The sequence below is a fragment of the Phoca vitulina genome, unplaced genomic scaffold (genome assembly GCF_004348235.1).
Source record: "Phoca vitulina isolate PV1807 unplaced genomic scaffold, GSC_HSeal_1.0 scaffold2, whole genome shotgun sequence".
Lineage (NCBI taxonomy): Eukaryota > Metazoa > Chordata > Mammalia > Carnivora > Phocidae > Phoca > Phoca vitulina.
In genome coordinates this window covers 74,213,383-74,233,667 of record NW_022589705.1, presented here as the reverse complement: position 1 = coordinate 74,233,667, position 20,285 = coordinate 74,213,383, and the positions used below count along the sequence as shown (strand labels likewise).

Sequence of the window (20,285 nt, the reverse complement as noted above, 5' to 3'; positions counted from 1 at the left end):
ATGGGGATGGCATTTATGTTCTGGAAAAGTACTTTTGCATAAATACACTATTTGGTATTAGGCCTTTTAGAAAGTAGGACTACTGTATAGGAAAGGTTTGTACCTAAAATGGAAGGACCCTGTCCTGAATCCTAGAGTATGGCATTCGATTTGACTAACCCTGTAATGAGAGTAGCATAAACCCAATGCAATCATTTTCCATCAAAGTATGCTTCACTATTGTCATAGAAAGTCTTAAGAAGTGCATATGTGGGGGTGCCTGGTTGGCCCAGTCGGTTGAGCGTCTGCCTTCGGCTCGGGTCATGATCCCGGGGTCGTGGGATCGAGCCCTGCATTGGGCTCCCTGCTCGGCGGGAAGCCTGCTTCTCCTTCTCCCACTCCCCCTGCTTGTGTTCCCTCTCTCGCTGTGTCTCTCTCTGTCAAATAAATAGAATCTTTAAAAAAAAAAAAAAAAAAAGAAGTGCATATGTGTTTCTTTTTTTTTTCTTTGGCAACTCTGGTGGGATGCATATGTGTTTCTAAGCCATATTTTGGCATATTAATATATACTTCAAAGGTGAAAGGGATGCTCATATTATAAAAGTTTTCTTAAATAATGAATCCATCATCCCCTAATTTATGTATTTCATAAATCTGAATTTTGTGTATCACATTGGGCCTGTCTTCTTTTTTTTTTAAGATTTTATTTATTTATTTATTTGGAGAGAGAGAGAGAGAGTGCAAGAGCGCAAGCAGAGGGAGGGAGAGGGACAAGCAGCGCTCGATCTCACGACCCTGAGATCACGACCTGAGCTGAAATCAAGAGTCAGACGCTTAACCAACCAAGTCACCTGGAAGCCCTGTCTTCCTTTTTTTTTTTTAATGTCAAATCTCTATTAGCCATAGTCTTAAATCACTCTTCTACAAGTTCTGTATCTGCTATTTACTGGTTTGTACAAAATAAATAGGTTAAACCTCAGTCTCAGTTTCTTCCTCCTTTAAAGGGATATAATACAACCTCCATTTAATGAGCATCAGCTATATGCTAGGCACTGAGGTAGGTCCCTTATATACCATTTCATTTTGCCCTTAAAGTAACCTTATGAAGTAGAAATTATTATCCTCATTTTACTGAGAAAGAAAGGGAAGCACAGAAATAATTTGCTTAAAATCATTCAGCTAATGTCTGGCTGAGCTGGGATTTGAACCCCGGCTTGACATCGAAGCCCATGATTTCAAACATTATATTATATTGCCTCTCGCATCAGATAAATATTTGTGCATGTGCATACTATAGCCTGTTCTCACAGGACTATTGCAATGAGTAAATGAGTTAAGGTAGGTAAATACCATAAATTAAAACATCATCCAAATGTAACTAAGGGGATGTTTTACCTTCAAGTGGTTCTTGGAGAACATATGCATTTAACTGAACTTCATTCTTAGGCAGGGTAATCTGGACACTCTTTCCAGCAGATACTACCAGTTCCTTTATAACTGGAAACAAATAAAATATACAAGAGACAAGAAATTAGATCCAGACTACCTCATTCCTCTCCATCCTTCTGGGACCAAATTTCTTTTAAACAATATTCAGCTACTGCCTTTATTTCCTCATTATTTATCTACTCTCTAATCCCCTGAAATTTTATTCTGCTCCCGTTTTTCCACTGAAAAAGATCTTTTGAGGTCATCCACAAACTGCTCCTTAGCAAATCCAGTAATTGTTTCTCAACCCGCATCCTTTACTTCAGTGGCATCTAATAAATACTGCTGACTGCTTCGTTATTAAAACTCTCAGGTTATCATGACATCACATTATTCTACTTTTATTCCTTTGTCTCTGAGTTTTTCTCCACTGTATTTTAACTACAGTCTGTCCCTAAGCCCTCTTTATATAGTAATTTCCATGGAGTTCAATAATCAGAGTTCACCGGTGTTTCAAGGATCATCTTTATGCTGATAAACAACTTTCTAATAAAATACATCTATAAAGTTCCTAAAAGAAAAGCCAAATGTTGATCACAAGGCCGGCCTTAATTTCTTTCTATTCCAATTGCTACAACCATAGACTTAGGTTATTCCAAGAATCTTAACTGGTCTTCCCTCTGCCAGCACACCCCACTCTAATCCATTCTGTCTTCCTAAAACACCCACCACCATTAGTTTTTCTAAAATACTCCCCTCACCGTGTTACTCTCCTACTTAAGACTCCCCACTCCCACACCGCATTCAAGGCCAACTGCTAACCTGGCATTAGAGAACCATTAACATCTGATCACACCACCTCACACCTCCTCCCCAGTTCTGCCTCTAATTATATTAATTTTCCTTCTTGTGCTCCACAGAAGAAGACATAGTCTACTCTTGGGGACTTACTAATGCCATTTCCTTCAACTGGGGTGTATGCTTTCTTTATTCTCAGTCAGTACTTTGTTTCTAGCTTAAAGCCAGTCTTCCCTCCAAGAAATCTTTCCAGACCATTTCAGTTCAAACTTATCTGAGGTACCTCAGCATTTTTGGAATACCCACGTCAGCTAATAGCTATATATACGGTCTTCACACTATTTCAATAGCTATTTCATACATGTCTGGGTTTCTCAACCCTGGCACTACTGATACTTGGGACCAGATAATTCTTTGTTGTGGGGGGCAGGGAAACTGTCCTGTGCACTATAAGAGAGCTGGCAGGTTCCCCGGCCCCCACCCACTAGGTATCAGTAGCACGCCTCCTGCATAAGTGTAACAACCAAAACTGTTTGCAGGTTGTTGAGAATCACTATTATATAAATCTTATTTCTCTGACAATAATTGTTATTAGGTATGAGACCTAGGAAATAGAGAGCTTAAAGCAAACAAATGGCTGGCCCACCCATATTTCCAGACTGGGGGTAAGGACTTCCTAGACAAACATGAAATTTGAGATGTATCTGTCTGCTTGGGAACACTGTACTGAGGAAGAAATGAAATCTTCCTTATGGAAACTTCATCATTTAGACACCCTAGGAGGTTGAATAAGAATTCTCTGAAGTGACTTTCAAAAAAACAAGAAAAGAAAAGAAAGAGAAACCACTATACTCAGAAAGAGTATAATGGACAAAAATATAGTGTTACTCAAACTCTTTATAATTACGCCAAAGATTATAGGCATTCTGCCTGAACACAAAAATTACTTTAGTGCCTCAGGACTGAAACCCCCAAAATTTCATGTTATACTACCAGGATAAAAGAGCCTAGGGAATAAAAAATCAGCAAAAATTCATTTTCACTGGCTTTGCTTTACCCTGTTGCCTTTTCCAGGGGATAAAGATCAAGTTAGTTTCCTTGATTAACCATTTCCTCCTAATACCTTACAACAGCACTCATGAAGCACAGACTTGTTGTTAAGGCAACACTGCTTATAAATCTCCTCCCCATGGATGGGTTGCTTTAAAAATAAAGATGCTGCCAAAATCAGAAAGACAAATATCTGACCTACAATCAGCCATTCAGAAGGCAAAGAGGTACAAAGGTCCAACTTTCTTCCCAGCGGCTTCTGTTTGGTCCTTGAACATTGCTTAATAGAATCTTGTGCCTTTAAATCCCAGGCACAGTGGAATCTGGCTCTGGGAAAGTGAGCCCCATTAATTCCCATAGGCTGGGGCCTGTTGAGAAAAAGGATGGAGAGCCCCAGGTCCTATGATTATAGGAACAAAGACAGGATTATTTTTTCTCTAACCTACAGTACTCAAAAGTCATGGCTCTCTTCTTTCCTTGCACTAAAGAGAATACTGTGATCAAATGCTCTACTTTTTCATCCTATCTCCAAGGGCAGAAGCAAAGGGCCTCACCTGGGTATGGTGCTGAGGTGCTCTGGAAAGAGGCCTGGGGGTTAGGGGTAGCATAACTGTAGGAGGGAGCCACTGGCAAAGGGGTAGAAATCTGGATTTTCCCAAGGCTTTTTACTTGCTGAGTGCTAGGCGTAGTACCAGGATCCTCTGATGTCTCAGGTTGGACTGACATATTCTTTGACCAACCAGGAATCTCCGCAGTCAGGACGGGGGTTAAAGGACTGGAAATTACAACTGCCTTGTGGACCTAAAGAGACGCAAAAATACATTTGAATAGGCAAAAGTTATACCGCCAGTTTTTTAGGTTATGTCTCATAAAATAATTGCATGCTAAATGTTTTTATGAAAAATGCAAAACTGTCAAAAATATTAAAGGAACTAATCTCACCACCCAAACTGGTGTTAAAATGTTGTTATAAATCTTCCCAGTCTTTTTCTCTATGCAAAGAGAGAAATGTTTGCTTAAAACAAAACAGTAATAATCATTCTATGTATACTTGTATCTTCTTTTCTCAACATTTATATTCAATCTTTCTACAAATACTTATTAAGCACTTACTATGCAACAGACCTTGTGGATCCAAAATATAAATAAAATATAATTGCTGTGCTCAACAAGTGCACAATCTAGTGAGAGAGAGAACAAAAAACATAAGAAGCCAAAAGGATAAAGTTATGATGAATTGAAAAAGTATAGTCTGAAGAGTACTTAATTCCTCTCTTGGAGAGGGAGTGTGTGAAAAAGGATGGTTTAAATAAATAAATAAAGGCATTTTCTAGAGGTGAGTCCTAAGCTGAATTTTAAGAGGTAAACAGTTGTTTGTTTACTAGACAAAAGGCTGAGGGGAGAGATGAGTATAGGTACAGGAAATGAGATTAGCATGGCTTGTGCTGGGAACTGAGAGTCATAAGCAGGAAGGCAGAAAGTAATGGAGGATGAGCTGGATAGACAGTCAAGGGCCAGACTAAAGAAGACATATGCTCCTCTAAGGTGCCAGGTAATGGTGAGCAATTATAGGGTTGTATACAGGGAAGTGACAAAGTCAGGTTTCCGTCTTAAGTGGATCATTCAGGGTGCTGCATCATATAAGGGTTTGAAGAACTCAGACACCAGCAGGAATAGCACTTAGGGTGCTGCACGCATCCAAATGGGAAACGATGAGTGGCTAAACAAAGCTGGTGGTATGGATTTTTTTTAAATCAACTTAATTGTTAATCACTTAATTGTTAAAGTGTACAGGTCTATGAGTTTTGACAAGGGTCTATACCCACATAACCACAATCAAGACAGAAACCATTTCGATCAGCCCCAGAAGTTGGCTCATTCCCCTTTGCAGTAAATTCCTACCTCCACCCTCAGGCTCACGCAACCATTGATATGTTTTGTGTCCCCACTAGTTAGTCTGGGCTTTCTTGTATTTCATATAAAATTAATCCTATACATACTATTTTCATTTCTGGCTGCTTTCACTCAACATAATGTTTTAAAGGTTCATCCATGGCATTGTGTAACAGTAGTTCCTTCCTTTTTATTACCGAGTAGTATACCATTCCAGAGATATACCAAAATTTATTTATCCATTCATCTATTGATATTTTCAATTCTCAGCTCTTATAAATAAATCTGTTATAAATATTTGAAATGCAAAGTTTCTGTAAACATGTGTTTTAATTTATTTTGGGTAAATACTGAGAAGTATTTATTGCTGGTTACATATAAGTGTATGTCGAACTTCATAAGAAACTGTGAACTGTTATCTAAAGTGGCTCTACGATTTTGCATTTCCACCAGCAATGCATGAGAGTTCCTGCTGCTCTACAAACTCACCAATACTTGGTATTCTTGGTCTTTTTATTTTTTTGTCATTCTAATGGTATCTCACTGCAATTTAATTTGCATTTTTTGGATGACTAATGAAATTGAATATCTTTTCATGTATTTATTGGCCAGTCATGTATTTTCTTTGATGAAGTTTATTCAAATCTTTGTCCACTTCTTTTACAACTTTATTAAGGCATAACTGACATATAATAAACTGAACATATTTAAAGTGTGCAATTTGACAAATTTTACCATATGCATACACCCATGAAACCATCACCACAATCAAGAAAATGAACATCTCCATCATTTCCAAAGATTCCTCATGCTCCTTTGTAATCCCTTCTCCCAACTCCCAGCCCCAAGCAACCACTGCTCTGCCTCCAGTCACTATAGATTAGTTTACATCTTCTAGAATTTTATATAAACGGAATCACATTGTTTTTGTCAGCTTTCACTCAGCAATATTATTCTGTTGGTCCATGCTGCTGTCTGTAGCAATAATTGTTCCCTTATGATTGCTGAGGACCGTTCTGTTATATGAATATACCACAATTTGTTTATTCATTCACCAACAGATGGACATTTGGGTTGATTTCAGTTTTTGCCTATTATAAGTTGAGCTGATATAAATATTCCTCTACAAGTCTCTGTACGAACATATCTTTCATTTCTCTTGTGTACTTATCTATGAGTAGAACGCCTGGTCATATGGAAGATACGCCTTTAACTTTTTAAAAAACTGCCACATTACTTTCCAAAGTTGTTGTGACATTATATAGTCCCACCACCAGTATGAGAATTCCAGTCGTTCTACAACCTTGCCAGAAATTGGTTTCGGGAGTCTTTTTAAGTTTAGCCATTATCAAGGTGCATAATGGCATCTTACTGTGGTTTTAATTTGCATTTTTCTAATGATTAATCATGTTAAGTATCTTTTCATGCACTTATTAGACATCTATTATATAAATTCTTTCCTGGACTATCTGTTCAAATCCTTTGCTTTATTATTAGTTTTCTAATTAAGTTACAAGAGCTCTATACATATTCTAGAAACAAACCTTTGTTAGGTATTTAATTTGCAAATATGCTTTCCCAGTCTGTAGCTTGCCTTTTCATTTTTCTTAGTGGTGTCTTTTAAATAGCCAAAGTTTTTAATTTTTTAATTCTAATTTATCATTTTTTTCTTTTATAGTTCATGCTTTTAGTGATATTTAGTTTATTTATTTATTTAGTGACAAGATCACAAAAAGGTTCGCCTCTGTTTTCTTCTATAAGTTTTATAATTTCAGCTCTTAAATTTAGGTCTATAATCCATTTTGAGCTAATTTTTCTGTAAGGTAAGGGCCGATGTTCATGTTTTTTCATATAACTATCCAATTGTTCCAGCATCCATTTATTTAAAAGATTATCCTCTTTTCAAATTGCCTTGGTGCATCAATTAACCATATTTGTGCAGGTCTATTTCTGGACTCTATTCTGTTTCACAGATTTCATCTATCTTTACACCAATACCACTGCTTTGATTACTGCAGCTTTATATAGTAAGTCTTAAAGTTAGAGAGTTTAAGTCCTTCAACTTTGTTTTTCATTTTCAAGATCGTTTTGGTATTCTAAGTCCCAATCCATGAACATGACTATATCAGTCTCCTAGGGCTGCCATAATAAATTACCACAAACATGGTGGCTTAAAAGAACAGAAACTTACTCCCTTAAGTAAAAAGTGGTTAGAGCCACTATTTGTTGGGTAATTGTCACCTCATTTTCCTTTATATCTTTGAACATAGATTCTTTTAGTTTTTTAAGCATATTTTTATTTTTTTTAAGGTTTTATTTATTTATTTGACAGAGAGAGACAGCGAGAGAGGGAATACAAGCAGGGGGAGTGGGAGAGGGAGAAGCAGGCTTCCCACTGAGCAGGGAGAGCCCGATGCAGGGCTCCATCCCCGGACCCTGGGACCATGACCTGAGCCGAAGGCTGACGCTTAATGACTGACCCACCCAGGCACCCCCTTTTTTAAGTGTATTTTTAACAGCAGCATTGAAGTCTTGCTAAATCTGACTTGCTAAAGCTGAGTCCTCTCAGAATCATTTTTATTGATTACTTTTTTCCCCTGAGTACGGGTTACACTTTTGACAAGTCTCCTAACATCTGGTTGGAAACTAGAAATTTTAGGTCATATATTGTAGCAGTTCAGGATTCTGTTTTATTTTTCTGATGGGCTGATTATTTTTAGTAACTCCCTTATACTTAAATTGAAGAATCAGAAACCCTCCCACAGTATGTTGCCATTGACACTTCTGCTCAGTTTTTTTTTTTTTGTTTTTATTTTAGCCTGGCTTCCTAGGTGTCACCCCAGTATCTGCATAGTTTTGCAGTCAGTCAATGATTTGGGCAGAGGTCACTCAAACACATTAAATCCATAAAGCTTCACCCTCTGTCAATCCATCTGTGTGTTCCTTGGGGTATGCATTCAAAGTTGCAGCCACTTCTCAAGTCTCCCTTGATTTTTAGCTTTTACCAGGCTCTCCTGGATATCTCGCATATGCAGGTAGTTTCTCAGTCAGCCAGGGATACATGGAGAGCTTATCTCAGCCCTTCTATAGCTCTCTTATTTTCAAGATCTCCCCATTAAGTTTCTGGCAGGTTCACCGCTCACCCTAACAGGAAGTGCATCTCAGGTTAGCAAAGCTGTAGATTCATTCCATTCATTCCCAACTAAGTTTGCCACTTTTAGTTGGCAAAGCTGTCACCCTCTGCCCCAAATCATGCCGACCCTCTAGAAAAGTTGCTAGGTTTCATGTCCAACCATATACTGGTAAAACTACATTTCTTTTTTTTTTTTTTTTTTTGGTAAAACTACATTTCTTGACACCTGAGCTGGAGTGGAGGTAGACACTGATGGGGGATGGCCCAGGAAGATCATCCCCCTACAGACACCCACTGAACTTGCTCAAAGCATTGCCAGCTTTTCAAGATAAATGCTTCTCCATTTGCTTCTGCCTCTATTATGTTTTTAGTGGCCTGAAATATTTGTTTTTGACAATTCTGTCCAGTTTTATACTTATTTTTTCAATGAGAAAATTAGGGACCCCCTCATGATGCCATAAGTGGAAATTCTCTCATTTCTATTTTCTCATTTTTAAAACTGTTTACATTTCTTTTGAAATTCCTTAATTGTTCACTCATTAAAACCATTTTCCTTTAACTTTCTTTAGTCTTCTGAACATACGTTGAAGTCTTTGACTATTAACTCCAATATCTGAGTCAAACTGCAGTCAGTTTCTATTGACTATTTTTTCCCCCCTGAGTACTGGTCACTTTGCATGTCTAACAGTTTTTGTTTGAATATTGGACATCTATGTAATATTTGTAGTGACTTTGGATTTTACTGTACATTCTTTGGGGTTGTATACAGTATTTTTTTTCCCCAGTAGGCAAGTAACTTATCTGGACTTAAACTATAGAGTTTGATTCCCCTGCAATGTGCACCAACTGATATCTCTGTGTAATTCTTGCAGCTGCTTTTTTAGCCTGGTACCCTGCAGGTGTTCTTGTTTAATCTGATGATTAGCCAAGAATTTTGCCATAGGTTATACTCAGAATTGGGCCTGCTCTCTCTGTACTCTCTTTAATTCTTGAGATTACTCCCTAATTTTTCAGCCTTCGACTCTGTACTGACTCCCCAAGTCAGTAAGACTTCAGATTTCTCTCACCTGTGCTACACATGGTTGAGGAATTCACAGAGCTCACCCAGCATTAGGTTCTGCCTTTCAAAGACAGAACTCTGCCTCTCTGATCTCTGCCTGCTTTTTTACCATGCCCTCTGGAATCTTCCTGCGTGGGTGTAGTTTAAAGGTTCAGCCAGGGATTTTAGTAGAGTTTCTAGTCAGGTTATGGGTTTCACCATCTTCTATGGGTTTTTTTTTTTTTACTTTCCCCTTAAGTTTTCAGGTAATTTTTCTATCCTAACTCTGTTCTTTGCCACCGTAAGAAAATAAGACTGAGGTTTTCCACTGCCACTTTCCTCTGCTGTGGGAGTTAGTGAATGCCCTCAGGCAAAAATTTTAAAAAGCTGCAAACTCTCAATTCTTATCACTCCCAGTTGCTGTTTTTCAAGAGTAAGCTCTCCTCTAGCTTCTGTCTGCTTTTGGATCCTTTCCAGTTTCCTTAAATACATTTTTTTTTACATATTTTATAATTATTATCTGTGGGAGGATTCAGAAGACCACTTTACTCTGCCACCATTACTGGAAATTCCTCCTGTGGAATGGATTTTAAAATATTAAGGATCTAATATTTGTGAATCTGAAATGCATCTGGGGCTTGGGGAAAAGAAGCTAAGATGACTCCCATGTTTCTTGAGGAGCCTGACTTGAGGGACTAACTATAGTGGTGTCAAAAACTAAGATAGACTACAAAGGAGCAACTTGAAGAAAATAACAGGCAAGTTATGTTTCAGACATACTGAACCTGAGGTACAGCTGAGAAATTCAAATAGAGACCCAGGGTTGGAATCAAGTTCCCAAAGATAGCAGCTGATATCATGGGAATAAGTAAGCTTGCCCAAGATGAGCAAGTAAGGAAAGGAAATGAGGCTTAAAAACAGAATACTTGGCAATAATAATGTTCCTGTAATGAGGAAAAATATCAATTAATTAAAACTGACCCAGAAATAACAGAGATAACAGAATTGGTAAACAAAGGTATTAAAATTACTATGATTATATTCCATATATTCAAGAAGCTACAGGCAAGATTGCATGACTGCATATATTAAGTAGAGACACAGAAGATATTTTTTTTTTAAAGACCCAAATGAGGGGCACCTGGGTGGCTCAGTAAGTTAAGTGTCCAACTCTTGGTTTTGGCTCAGGTCATGATCTTGAGGTCATGAGTTCAAGCCCCATGTCAGGCTCTGCACTCAGTGAGGAGTCTGTTTGAGATTCTTTCCTCCTTCTTCTCCCTCTCCCACTGATCTTCCCCCCCTCACAGTCTCTCTCCTAAATAAATAAATAAATAAATAAATAAATAAAATCTTTAAAAAAAAAAAAAAGACCCAAATCAAGCTTCTAGAGATGAATATTATAATGTCTGAGATGAAAAATACACTGTAGAAAAAAATTTTTTTAACCACTGCTGTGATGAAGGTACGTTTATCCTGGCTTATATATAGACACACACATAAAAATACACTGTGAAGATTTAATGGCAGGGTAGACAATGCAGAAGAAAAGATCAGTAAACTTAAAGACATATCAACAGAAATAATTCAAAATGAAACACACAGAGAAAAAATTGAAAAGAAATGAACAAAGCAGCAGACTTTAGGAAAGAATCCTTTTCCTTGCTTTTCCCATTTTCTAGAGGCCCATCTACTTTCCTTGACTCATGGTCCCCCTTTCCTCCATCTTCAAGGCAAGTAATGTTACATATCTCTGTATCTTTCTTCCACAGTTATATTGTCTTCTTCCACTTTGAAGGACCCTTGTGTTTAAGTTGGGCCTACCAGAAAATACAGGACAATCTCCCTATTTTAAGGTCAGCTGTTTAACAATTCCATCTGCAACCGTAATTCCTCTTTGCTGTGTAACATAACATATTCACAGGTTCCTGAGAGTCGGACATTGACCTCCTTAGAGGGACCATTATTCTGCCTATCACCACGAATAAAGCAACAAAAGGAGATAAAATGGAATAAAAAAATATTCAGTTAATTCAAGGGAGAGCATAAAAATAGGGATAAAATGAACGAAGAACACATGGGACAGACAGAAATGAATACGAAGGTGGTAGATTTGAATCCAATCACATCAGTAGTCACATTAAATAGTCTATGCACCCCAATTAATCAGCAGACATTGTCAGACTGGATAAAAAGCAACATCCAACTCTATGCAGCCTATAAGAAATCTACTTTAAATATAAAAACACAAATAGTTAGGTAAAAACATGGAAAAAGATGCATTACACTAATACTAACCAAAAGAAAGCCTGATTGGCTATATTAATATCAGACAAAACAGATTTCAAAGCAAAGAATATTAACAGAGATAAAGAAGATAATTTTATCATAATAAAAGGGTCAGTTCACCAAGAGGACATGACAATCCTTTTTTTAATTTTCCTGAACCATTTAAAGGTTTCATTTATTTATTTGACACAGAGAGAGAGAGAGCTAGAGAGGGAACAGAAGCAGGGGGAGTGGGAGTGAGCAGGGAGGCCGATGCAGGGCTCGATCCCAGGACCCTGGGTTCATGACCTGAGCTGAAGGCAAATGCTTAACGACTGAGCCACCCAGACGCCCTGAAGACATAACAATCCTAAATATTTACACAGCTAATAAAACTTTCAAAGTACATGAAGCAGAAGCTGATCTAACAGTTAGGAGAAATAGATATATCCACAAATACAGTGTGGTATTTCATCACCTCTCAACTGATAGAAACTAACAGAAAATAAGGATATAGAAGATCTAAACAACAGTACCCAATTTGACCTATTTGACATTTATAGAACACTCACCCAACAATAATAGCAGGATACATATTCTTTTCAAATGCACAAGGAACATTTGCCAGGATAGACCAATTTCTGAGCCATAAAACTGGTCTCAATGCACTTGAAAGGATTCAAGTAAGGCAAACCATAAGAGACACTGAACTCTAGGAAACAAACTGAGGGTTGCTGGAGGGGAGGTGGGTGGCAGGATGGGGTAACTGGGTGATGGGCATTAAGGAGGGCACTTGATGTAATGAGCACTGGGTGTTATTTGCAACAGATGAATCACTAAATTCTACCTCTGAAACTAATTTAAAAAATGTTAAAAAAAAAAAAAAAGGATTCAAGTGATACAGTGTTCACTGGCTACAATGCATTAAGTTACTGATCAATAATACCATATCTGGGACCCCCCCAAATATTTGGAAACTACATAACATACTTCTAAATAACCCAAGGGTCAACGAAGTAGTCAAAAGGGAAATTTAAAAGTATTCTGAATTGAATGAAACTGTAAACACAAAATATCAAAATTTATAGGATGCAGCTAAAGCAATACTTAGAAGGAAATTTATAGCACTAAAATGCCTATGTTAGAAAAGAAGTCTCAAATTAACGATTGAGATTAAACCTTAAGAAACTTAGAAAAAGAGGGGGCGCCTGGGTGGCTCAGTCATTAAGCATCTGCCTTCGGTTCAGGTCATGATCCCAGGGTCCTGGGATCGAGCCCCACATCAGGCTCCCTGCTCAGCGGGAAGCCTGCTTCTCCCTCTCCCACTCCCCCTGCTTGTGTTCCCTCTCTCACTGTCTCTCTCTGTCAAATAAATAAATAAAATCTTTAAAAAAAAAAAACTTAGAAAAAGAGCAAATGAAATCTAAATTATGAAGAAGAAATGAAATAATAAAATTAAAGCAGAAATAATAACATAGAAAAGCAATAGAGAAAACGAATGAAACCAAAGTTTCATTAAGAAAATCTAGACAGTCTGATGGGGGGATGGAGGTGGGGAGGGAAAGAGAACACAAATTACCAATATCATGAATGAAAGAGGTAACATCACTACAGGTTCTAACATCACTACTATTACAAGGGCAATAAGGGAATACTGTGAGCATAATGTATTTATGCCAATACATTTGACTACTGGGATAAAATGCACAAATTCCCTGAAAGACACAATCTGTCAAAGCTCACTCAAACAGAGCTATTATAGATAACCTAAATTGCTATGTATCTATTACATAGTTTGAATTTATAGTTTAAAATTTTCCTGCAGAGGTGCCTGGGTGACTCAGTTGGTTAAGCACCCAACTCTTGATTTCAGCTCAGGTCATGATCTCGGGGTCATGAGATAGAGCCCTGTGTCTGGCTCCACACTGGGCATGGAGCCTACCTAAGATTTTCTCTCTGCCCCTCCCTCACTCATGCTCTCTGTCAATAAAATAAAATAATAAAAAAAAAAATAAGAGGGGAGGAGCAAGATGGCAGAGGAGTAGGAGACCTAAATTTCGTCTGGTCCCAGGAATTCAGCTGGATAGGGATCAAACCATTCTGAACACCTACGAACTCAACAGGAGATTGAAGAAAAGAATAGCAGCAACTCTCTGAACAGAAAAGTGACCACCTTCTGGAAAGTAGGGTGTGCGGAGAAGTGAATCCGAGCCAATATTCGGGAAGATAGACCACGGGGGGAGGGAGCCTCCATCAGCCAGTACCGGCAAGTGATAGAGCCACGGAACACAAAATCGGAACTTTTAGAAGTCGGCTCCGCTGAGGGATGCTGCTCCAGTGGCTAAGCGGGGGGTGGAACCCTCGCTGGGACAGTGTGGTCTCAGGACCCTCGGGGTCACAGAAAGGCCAGGGGTGCCTGAGTGTGGCAGAGCTCCCAGGTGTTGGAGCGGGGAAGCCAGCTGCAGAGACGGAGCCGAGGTGCGGGCTCTCAGCTCGGGGTTGCCATAAACAATGATCCACGGCACAGTCGGGCCACTGCTCTTCCAGCAGGGACCCAACAAGCAGCAGATCCGGAGAGACTCCCCTTCCTCCCCCGGGAGGAGCGGCGCGGGAGTGCACCACAGGGATCTGTTGGGTTTGGAGACTCCACACGGGGTTGTGTGCCAGAGAGAGAAATGCACGGTTACAGGCCGGGTGAGCACAGAGTGCGGCCAGAGACCGGGAAGATGGGAGTGACTGACTGCTTTTCTCTGGGGGCGCACTGAGGAGTGGGGCCCCGAGTTCTCACTCTCCTCCTCCAAAGCTGTACGGAAAGCTTGCAGGGAACAAAAGCTCCTGAGAGCAGATTACTTAGCCTGGCCCCTGGCAAGGGCGGGGCAATTCCACCTCAGGCAAAGGCATTTGAGAACCACGGCAACAGGCCCCTCCCCCAGAAGATCAGCAAGAACAGCCAGCCAAGACCAAGTTTACCGATCAATCAGAATGGCAGAACTCCAGCGCTAGGGGAATACAGCACATAGAATTCATGGCTTTTTCCCCCCTGATTCTTTAGTCTTTCAAAGTTAATTTTTTTTCTTTTTCTTTTTTTTTCCCCTTTCAACCAACATCTTTTTTTTTTGTTTTTAAGATTTTATTTATTTATTTGACAGAGAGAGACAGCAAGAGAGGGAACACAAGCAAGGGGAGTGTGAGAGGGGAAGCAGGCTTCCCGCTGAGCAGGGAGCCCAATGCGGGGCTCGATCCCAGGATCCTGGGATCATGAGCTGAGCCAAAGGCAGGTGCTCAATGACTGAGCCACCCAGGTCCCCCTCAACCAACATCTTATCAATCCCTTTTTTAAAAATCTTTATTTTTCATTTTTAGAGTCATATTCTATCCCTTTATAGTAGTTAACCTTATTTTTGGTATATATATAAGTTGTTTTCTCTTTAAAATTTTGGGATAGTTTCTTCTAACAGACCAAAATATACCCTAAACCTCTAGTGTATGGCTTTGTTCTAGTCTCCTGCCTGATCACATTCTCTCCCCTTTTTTTTTTAATTCCTCTTCTTTCTTTTTTCAACCATCTTATCAATACCTTTTATAAAATCTTTTATAATTTTCATCTTTACAGTCATATTCCATCCCTTCATGGTATTTACCCTTATTTTTGTACATATATAAGTTTCTCTTTCTTTAAAATTTTGGGAGGCACTTTCTTCTAACAGATCAAAATACACCCAAAATCTAGTGGGTGGCACTGATTTATGCACCAGCCTGATCATATTTGATCATATTCTTTTTTTTTTATCTTTTTCTTTTTCTTTTTTCTTTCTTTCCCTTTCTTTTCTCTCAGTTTCAGGTCTCTTCTGATTTGTTTAGTGTATATTTTTCTGGGGTCGTTGTTACCCTGTTAGCATTTTTGTTCTGTCATTCATCTATTCTCCTCTGGACAAAATGACAAAACAGAAAAAAATCACCTCAAAAAAAAGAACAAGAGGCAGTACCGACTGCCAAGGGCCTAATCAGTACGGACATTAGTAAGATGTCGGAACTAGAGTTCAGAATGACGATTATAAAGATACTAGCTGGGCTTGAAAAAAGCATGGAAGATATTAGAGAAACCTTTTCTGGAAAATTAAAGAACTAAAATCTAACCAAGTCGAAATCAAAAAGGCTATTAATGAGGTGCAATCAAATATGGGGGCGCTAACTGCTAGGATAAATGAGGCAGAAGAGAGGATTAGTGATATAGAAAACCAAATGATGGAAAATAAAGAAGCTGAGAAAAAGAGAGATAAACAACTACTGGATCACAAGGGCAGAATTCGAGAGATAAGTGATACCATAAGACGAAACAATATTAGAATAATTGGGATCCCAGAAGAAGAAGAAAGAGAGAGAGGGGCAGAAGGTATAATGGAGCAAATTATAGCAGAGAACTTCCCTAATCTGGGGAAGGAAACAGGCATCAAAATCCAGGAGGCAGAGAGAACCCCCATCAAAATCAATGAAAATAGGTCAACACCCCGATATCTACTAGTAAAACTTACGAGTCTCAGAGACAAAGAGAAAATCCTGGAAGCAGCTCAGGACAAGAGATCTGTAACCTACAATGGTAGAAACATTAGATTGGCAACAGACCTATCCACAGAGACCTGGCAGGCCAGAAAGGACTGGCAGGATATATTCAGAGCACTAAATGAGAAAGATATGCAGCCAAGAACACTTTATCCAGCTAGGCTGTCATTGAAAATAGAAGGAGAGATAAAAAGCTTCCAGGACAAACAAAAACTAAAGGAATTTGCAAACACGAAACCAGCCCTACAAGAAATATTGAAGGGAGTCCTCTAAGCAAAGAGAGAGCCTAAAAGTAACACAGACCAGAAAGGAACACAGACAATATACAGTAACAGTCACCTTACAGGCAATACAATGGCACTAAATTCATATCTTTCAATAGTTACCCTGAATATAAATGGGCTAAATGCCCCAATCAAAAGATACCAGATTGGATAAAAAAACAAGACCCATCGATATGCTGTCTGCAAGAGAATCATTTTAGACCCAAAGACACCTCCAGATTGAAAGTGAGGGGGTGGAAAACCGTTTACCATGTTAATGGACACCAAAAGAAAGCTGGGGTGGCAATCCTTATATCAGACAAATTAGATTTTAAACCAAAGACTGTAATAAGAGATGAGGAAGGACACTATATCCTACTTAAAGGGTCTATCCAACAAGAAGATCTAACAATTGTAAATATCTATGCTCCTAACATGGGAGCAGCCAATTATATAAGCCAATTAATAACAAAAGCAAAGAAACACATCGACAACAATACAATAATAGTGGGGGACTTTAACACCCCCTCACTGAAATGGACAGATCATCTCAGCAAAAGATCAAGGAAATAAAGACTTTAAATGATACACTGGACCAAATGGACTTCACAGATATATTCAGAACATTCCATCCCAAAGCAACAGAATACACATTCTTCTCTAGTACCCATGAAACATTCTCCAGAATAGATCCCATCCTAGGTCACAAATCAGGTCTCAACCGGTACCAAAAGGGATCATTCCCTGCATATTTTCGGACCACAATGCTTTGAAACTAGAACTTAATCACAAGAGGAAAGTCGGAAAGAACTCAAATACATGGAGGCTAAAGAGCATCCTACTAAAGAATGAATGGGTCAACCAGGAAATTAAAGAAGAATTTAAAAATTCATGGAAACAAATGAAAATGAAAACACAGCTGTTCAAAATCTTTGGGATGCAGCAAAGGCAGTCCTAAGAGGAAAGTACATAGCAATACAAGCCGTTCTCAAGAAACAAGAAAGGTCTCAAGTACACAACCTAACCCTACACCTAAAGGAGCTGGAGAAAGAACAGCAAATAAAGCCTAAACCCAGCAGGAGAAGAGAAATAATAAAGATCAGAACAGAAATCAATAAAAAAGAAACCAAAAGAACAGTAGAACAGATCAACGAAACTAGGAGCTGGTTCTTTGAAAGAATTAATAAGATTGATAAACCCCTGGCCAGACTTAAAAAGAAAAGAGAAATGACCCAAATAAATAAAATCATGAATGAAAGAGGAGAGATCACAACCAACACCAAAGAAATACAAACAATTATAAGAACATATTATGAGCAACTATATGCCAGCAAATTAGATAATCTGGAAGAAATGGATGCATTCCTAGAGATGTATCAACTACCAAAACTGAACCAGGAAGAAATAGAAAACCTGAAGAGACCTATAACCACTAAGGAAATTGAAGCAGTCATCAAAAATCTCCCAAAAAACAAGAGCCCAGGGCCAGATGGCTTCCCAGGGGAATTCTACCAAACATTTCAAGAAGAATTAATACCTATTCTTCTGAAACTGTTCCAAAAAATAGAAATGGAAGGAAAACCTCCAAACTCGTTTTATGAGGCCACCATTACCTTGATCCCAAAACCAAAGACCCGATCAAAAAGGAGAATTACAGACCAATATCCCTGATGAACATGGATGCAAAAATTCTCACCAAAATACTAGCCAATAGGATCCAACAGTACATTAAAAGGATTATTCACCATGACCAAGTGGGATTTATTCCTGGGCTGCAAGGTTGGTTCAACATCCACAAATCAATCAATGTGATGCAATACATTAATAAAAGAAAGAACAAGAACCATATGATCCTCTCAAGAAATGCAGAAAAAGCATTTGGCAAAGTACAGCATCCTTTCTTGATCAAAACTCTTCACAGTATAGGGATAGAGGGTCAATACCTCAATATCATAAAAGCCATCTATGAAAAACCACAGCGAGTATCATTCTCAATGGGGAAAAACTGAGAGCTTTCCCCCTAAGGTCAGGAACATGGCCGGGATGTCCACTATCACCACTGCTATTCAACATAGTACTAGAAGTCCTAGCCTCAGCAATCAGACAACAAAAAGAAATAAAAGGCATCTGAATCGGCAAAGAAGAAGTCAAACTCTCACTCTTTGCAGATGATATGATACTTTATGTGGAAAACCCAAAAGACTCCACCCCAAAACTGCTAGAACTCATACAGAATTCAGTAAAGTGGCAGGATATAAAATCAATGCACAGAAATCAGTGGCATTCCTATATACCAACAACAAGACAGAAGAAAGAGAAATTAAGGAGTCGATCCCATTTACAATTGCACCCAAAACCATAAGATACCTAGGAATAAATCTAACCAAAGAGGCAAAGGATCTGTACTCAGAAAACTATAAAATACTCATGAAAGAAATTGAGGAAGACACAAAGAAATGGAAAAACATTCCATGCTCATGGATTGGAAGAACAAATACTGTGAAGATGTCAATGCTGCCTAGAGCAATCTACACATTCAATGCAATCCCTATCAAAATACCATCCACTTTTTTCAAAGAAATGGAACAAATAATCCTAAAATTTGTATGGAACCAGAAAAGACCCCGCATAGCCAGAGGAATGTTGAAAAAGAAAAGCAAAGCTGGTGGCATCACAATTCCGGACTTCCAGCTCTATTACAAAGCTGTCATCATCAAGACAGTATGGTACTGGCACAAAAACAGACACATAGATCAATGGAACAGAACAGAGAGCCCAGAAATGGACCCTCAACTCTATGGTCAACTAATCTTTGACAAAGCAGGAAAGAATGTCCAATGGAAAAAAGACAGTCTCTTCAACAAATGGTGTTGGGAAAATTGGACAGCCACATGCAGAAGAATGAAACTGGACCATTTCCTTACACCACACACAAAAATAGACTCCAAATGGTTGAAAGACCTCAATGTGAGACAGGAGTCCATCAAAATCCTAAAGGAGAACACAGGCAGCAACCTCTTCGACCTCAGCCACAGCAACTTCTTCCTAGACACATCGCCAAAGGCAAGGGAAGCAAGGGCAAAAATGAACTATTGGGACTTCATCAAGATAAAAAGCTTTTGCACAGCAAAAGAAAGTCAACAAAACCAAAAGACAACCGACAGAATGGGAGAAGATATTTGCAAATGACATATCAGATAAAGGGCTAGTATCCAAAATCTATAAAGAACTTATCAAACTCAACACCTAAAGAACAAATGATCCAATCAAGAAATGGGCAGAAGACATGAACAGACATTTTTCCAAAGAAGACATCCAAATGGCCAACAGACACACGAAAAAGTGCTCAACATCGCTCAGCATCAGGGAAATCCAAATCAAAACCTCAATGAGATACCACCTCACACCAGTCAGAATGGCTAAAATTAAAAAGTCAGGAAATGACAGATGTTGGCAGGGATGCAGAGAAAGGGGAACCCTCCTACACTGTTGGTGGGAATGCAAGCTGGTGCAGCCACTCTGGAAAACAGTATGGAGGTTCCACAAAAAGTTGAAAATAGAGCTACCATACGACCCAGCATTTACACTACTGGGTATTTACCCCAAAGATATAAATGTAGTGATCTGAAGGGGTACGTGCACCCCGATGTTTACAGCAGCATTGTCCACAATAGCCAAACTATGGAAAGAGCCAAGATGTCCATCGACAGATGAATGGATAAAGAAGATGTGGTATATATATACAATGGAATATTATGCAGCATCAAAAGGAATGAAATCTTGCCATTTGCAACGATGTGTATGGAACTGGAGGGTATTATGCTGAGCGAAATAAGTCAATCAGAGAAAGACATGTATCATATGATCTCACTGGTTT

At 38.8% G+C, this 20,285-nt stretch overlaps 1 protein-coding gene across 4 annotated transcripts in view; it reads right to left on the bottom strand.

Moving 5' to 3' along the window:
* The window catches only part of KIAA0319L (KIAA0319 like), a 95,544-nt gene that overhangs the window by 34,114 nt on the left and 41,145 nt on the right, over positions 1-20,285 (bottom strand). For all 4 annotated transcript variants that reach the window (XM_032388030.1, XM_032388036.1, XM_032388013.1 and 1 more), the window contains exons 4-5: positions 3,810-4,056; positions 1,375-1,476 (exon numbers count right to left, since the gene is read on the bottom strand). In XM_032388030.1, coding sequence (XP_032243921.1) covers positions 1,375-1,476; positions 3,810-4,056 — 349 coding nt within the window. The remainder of the gene's footprint in view (positions 1-1,374; positions 1,477-3,809; positions 4,057-20,285) is intronic.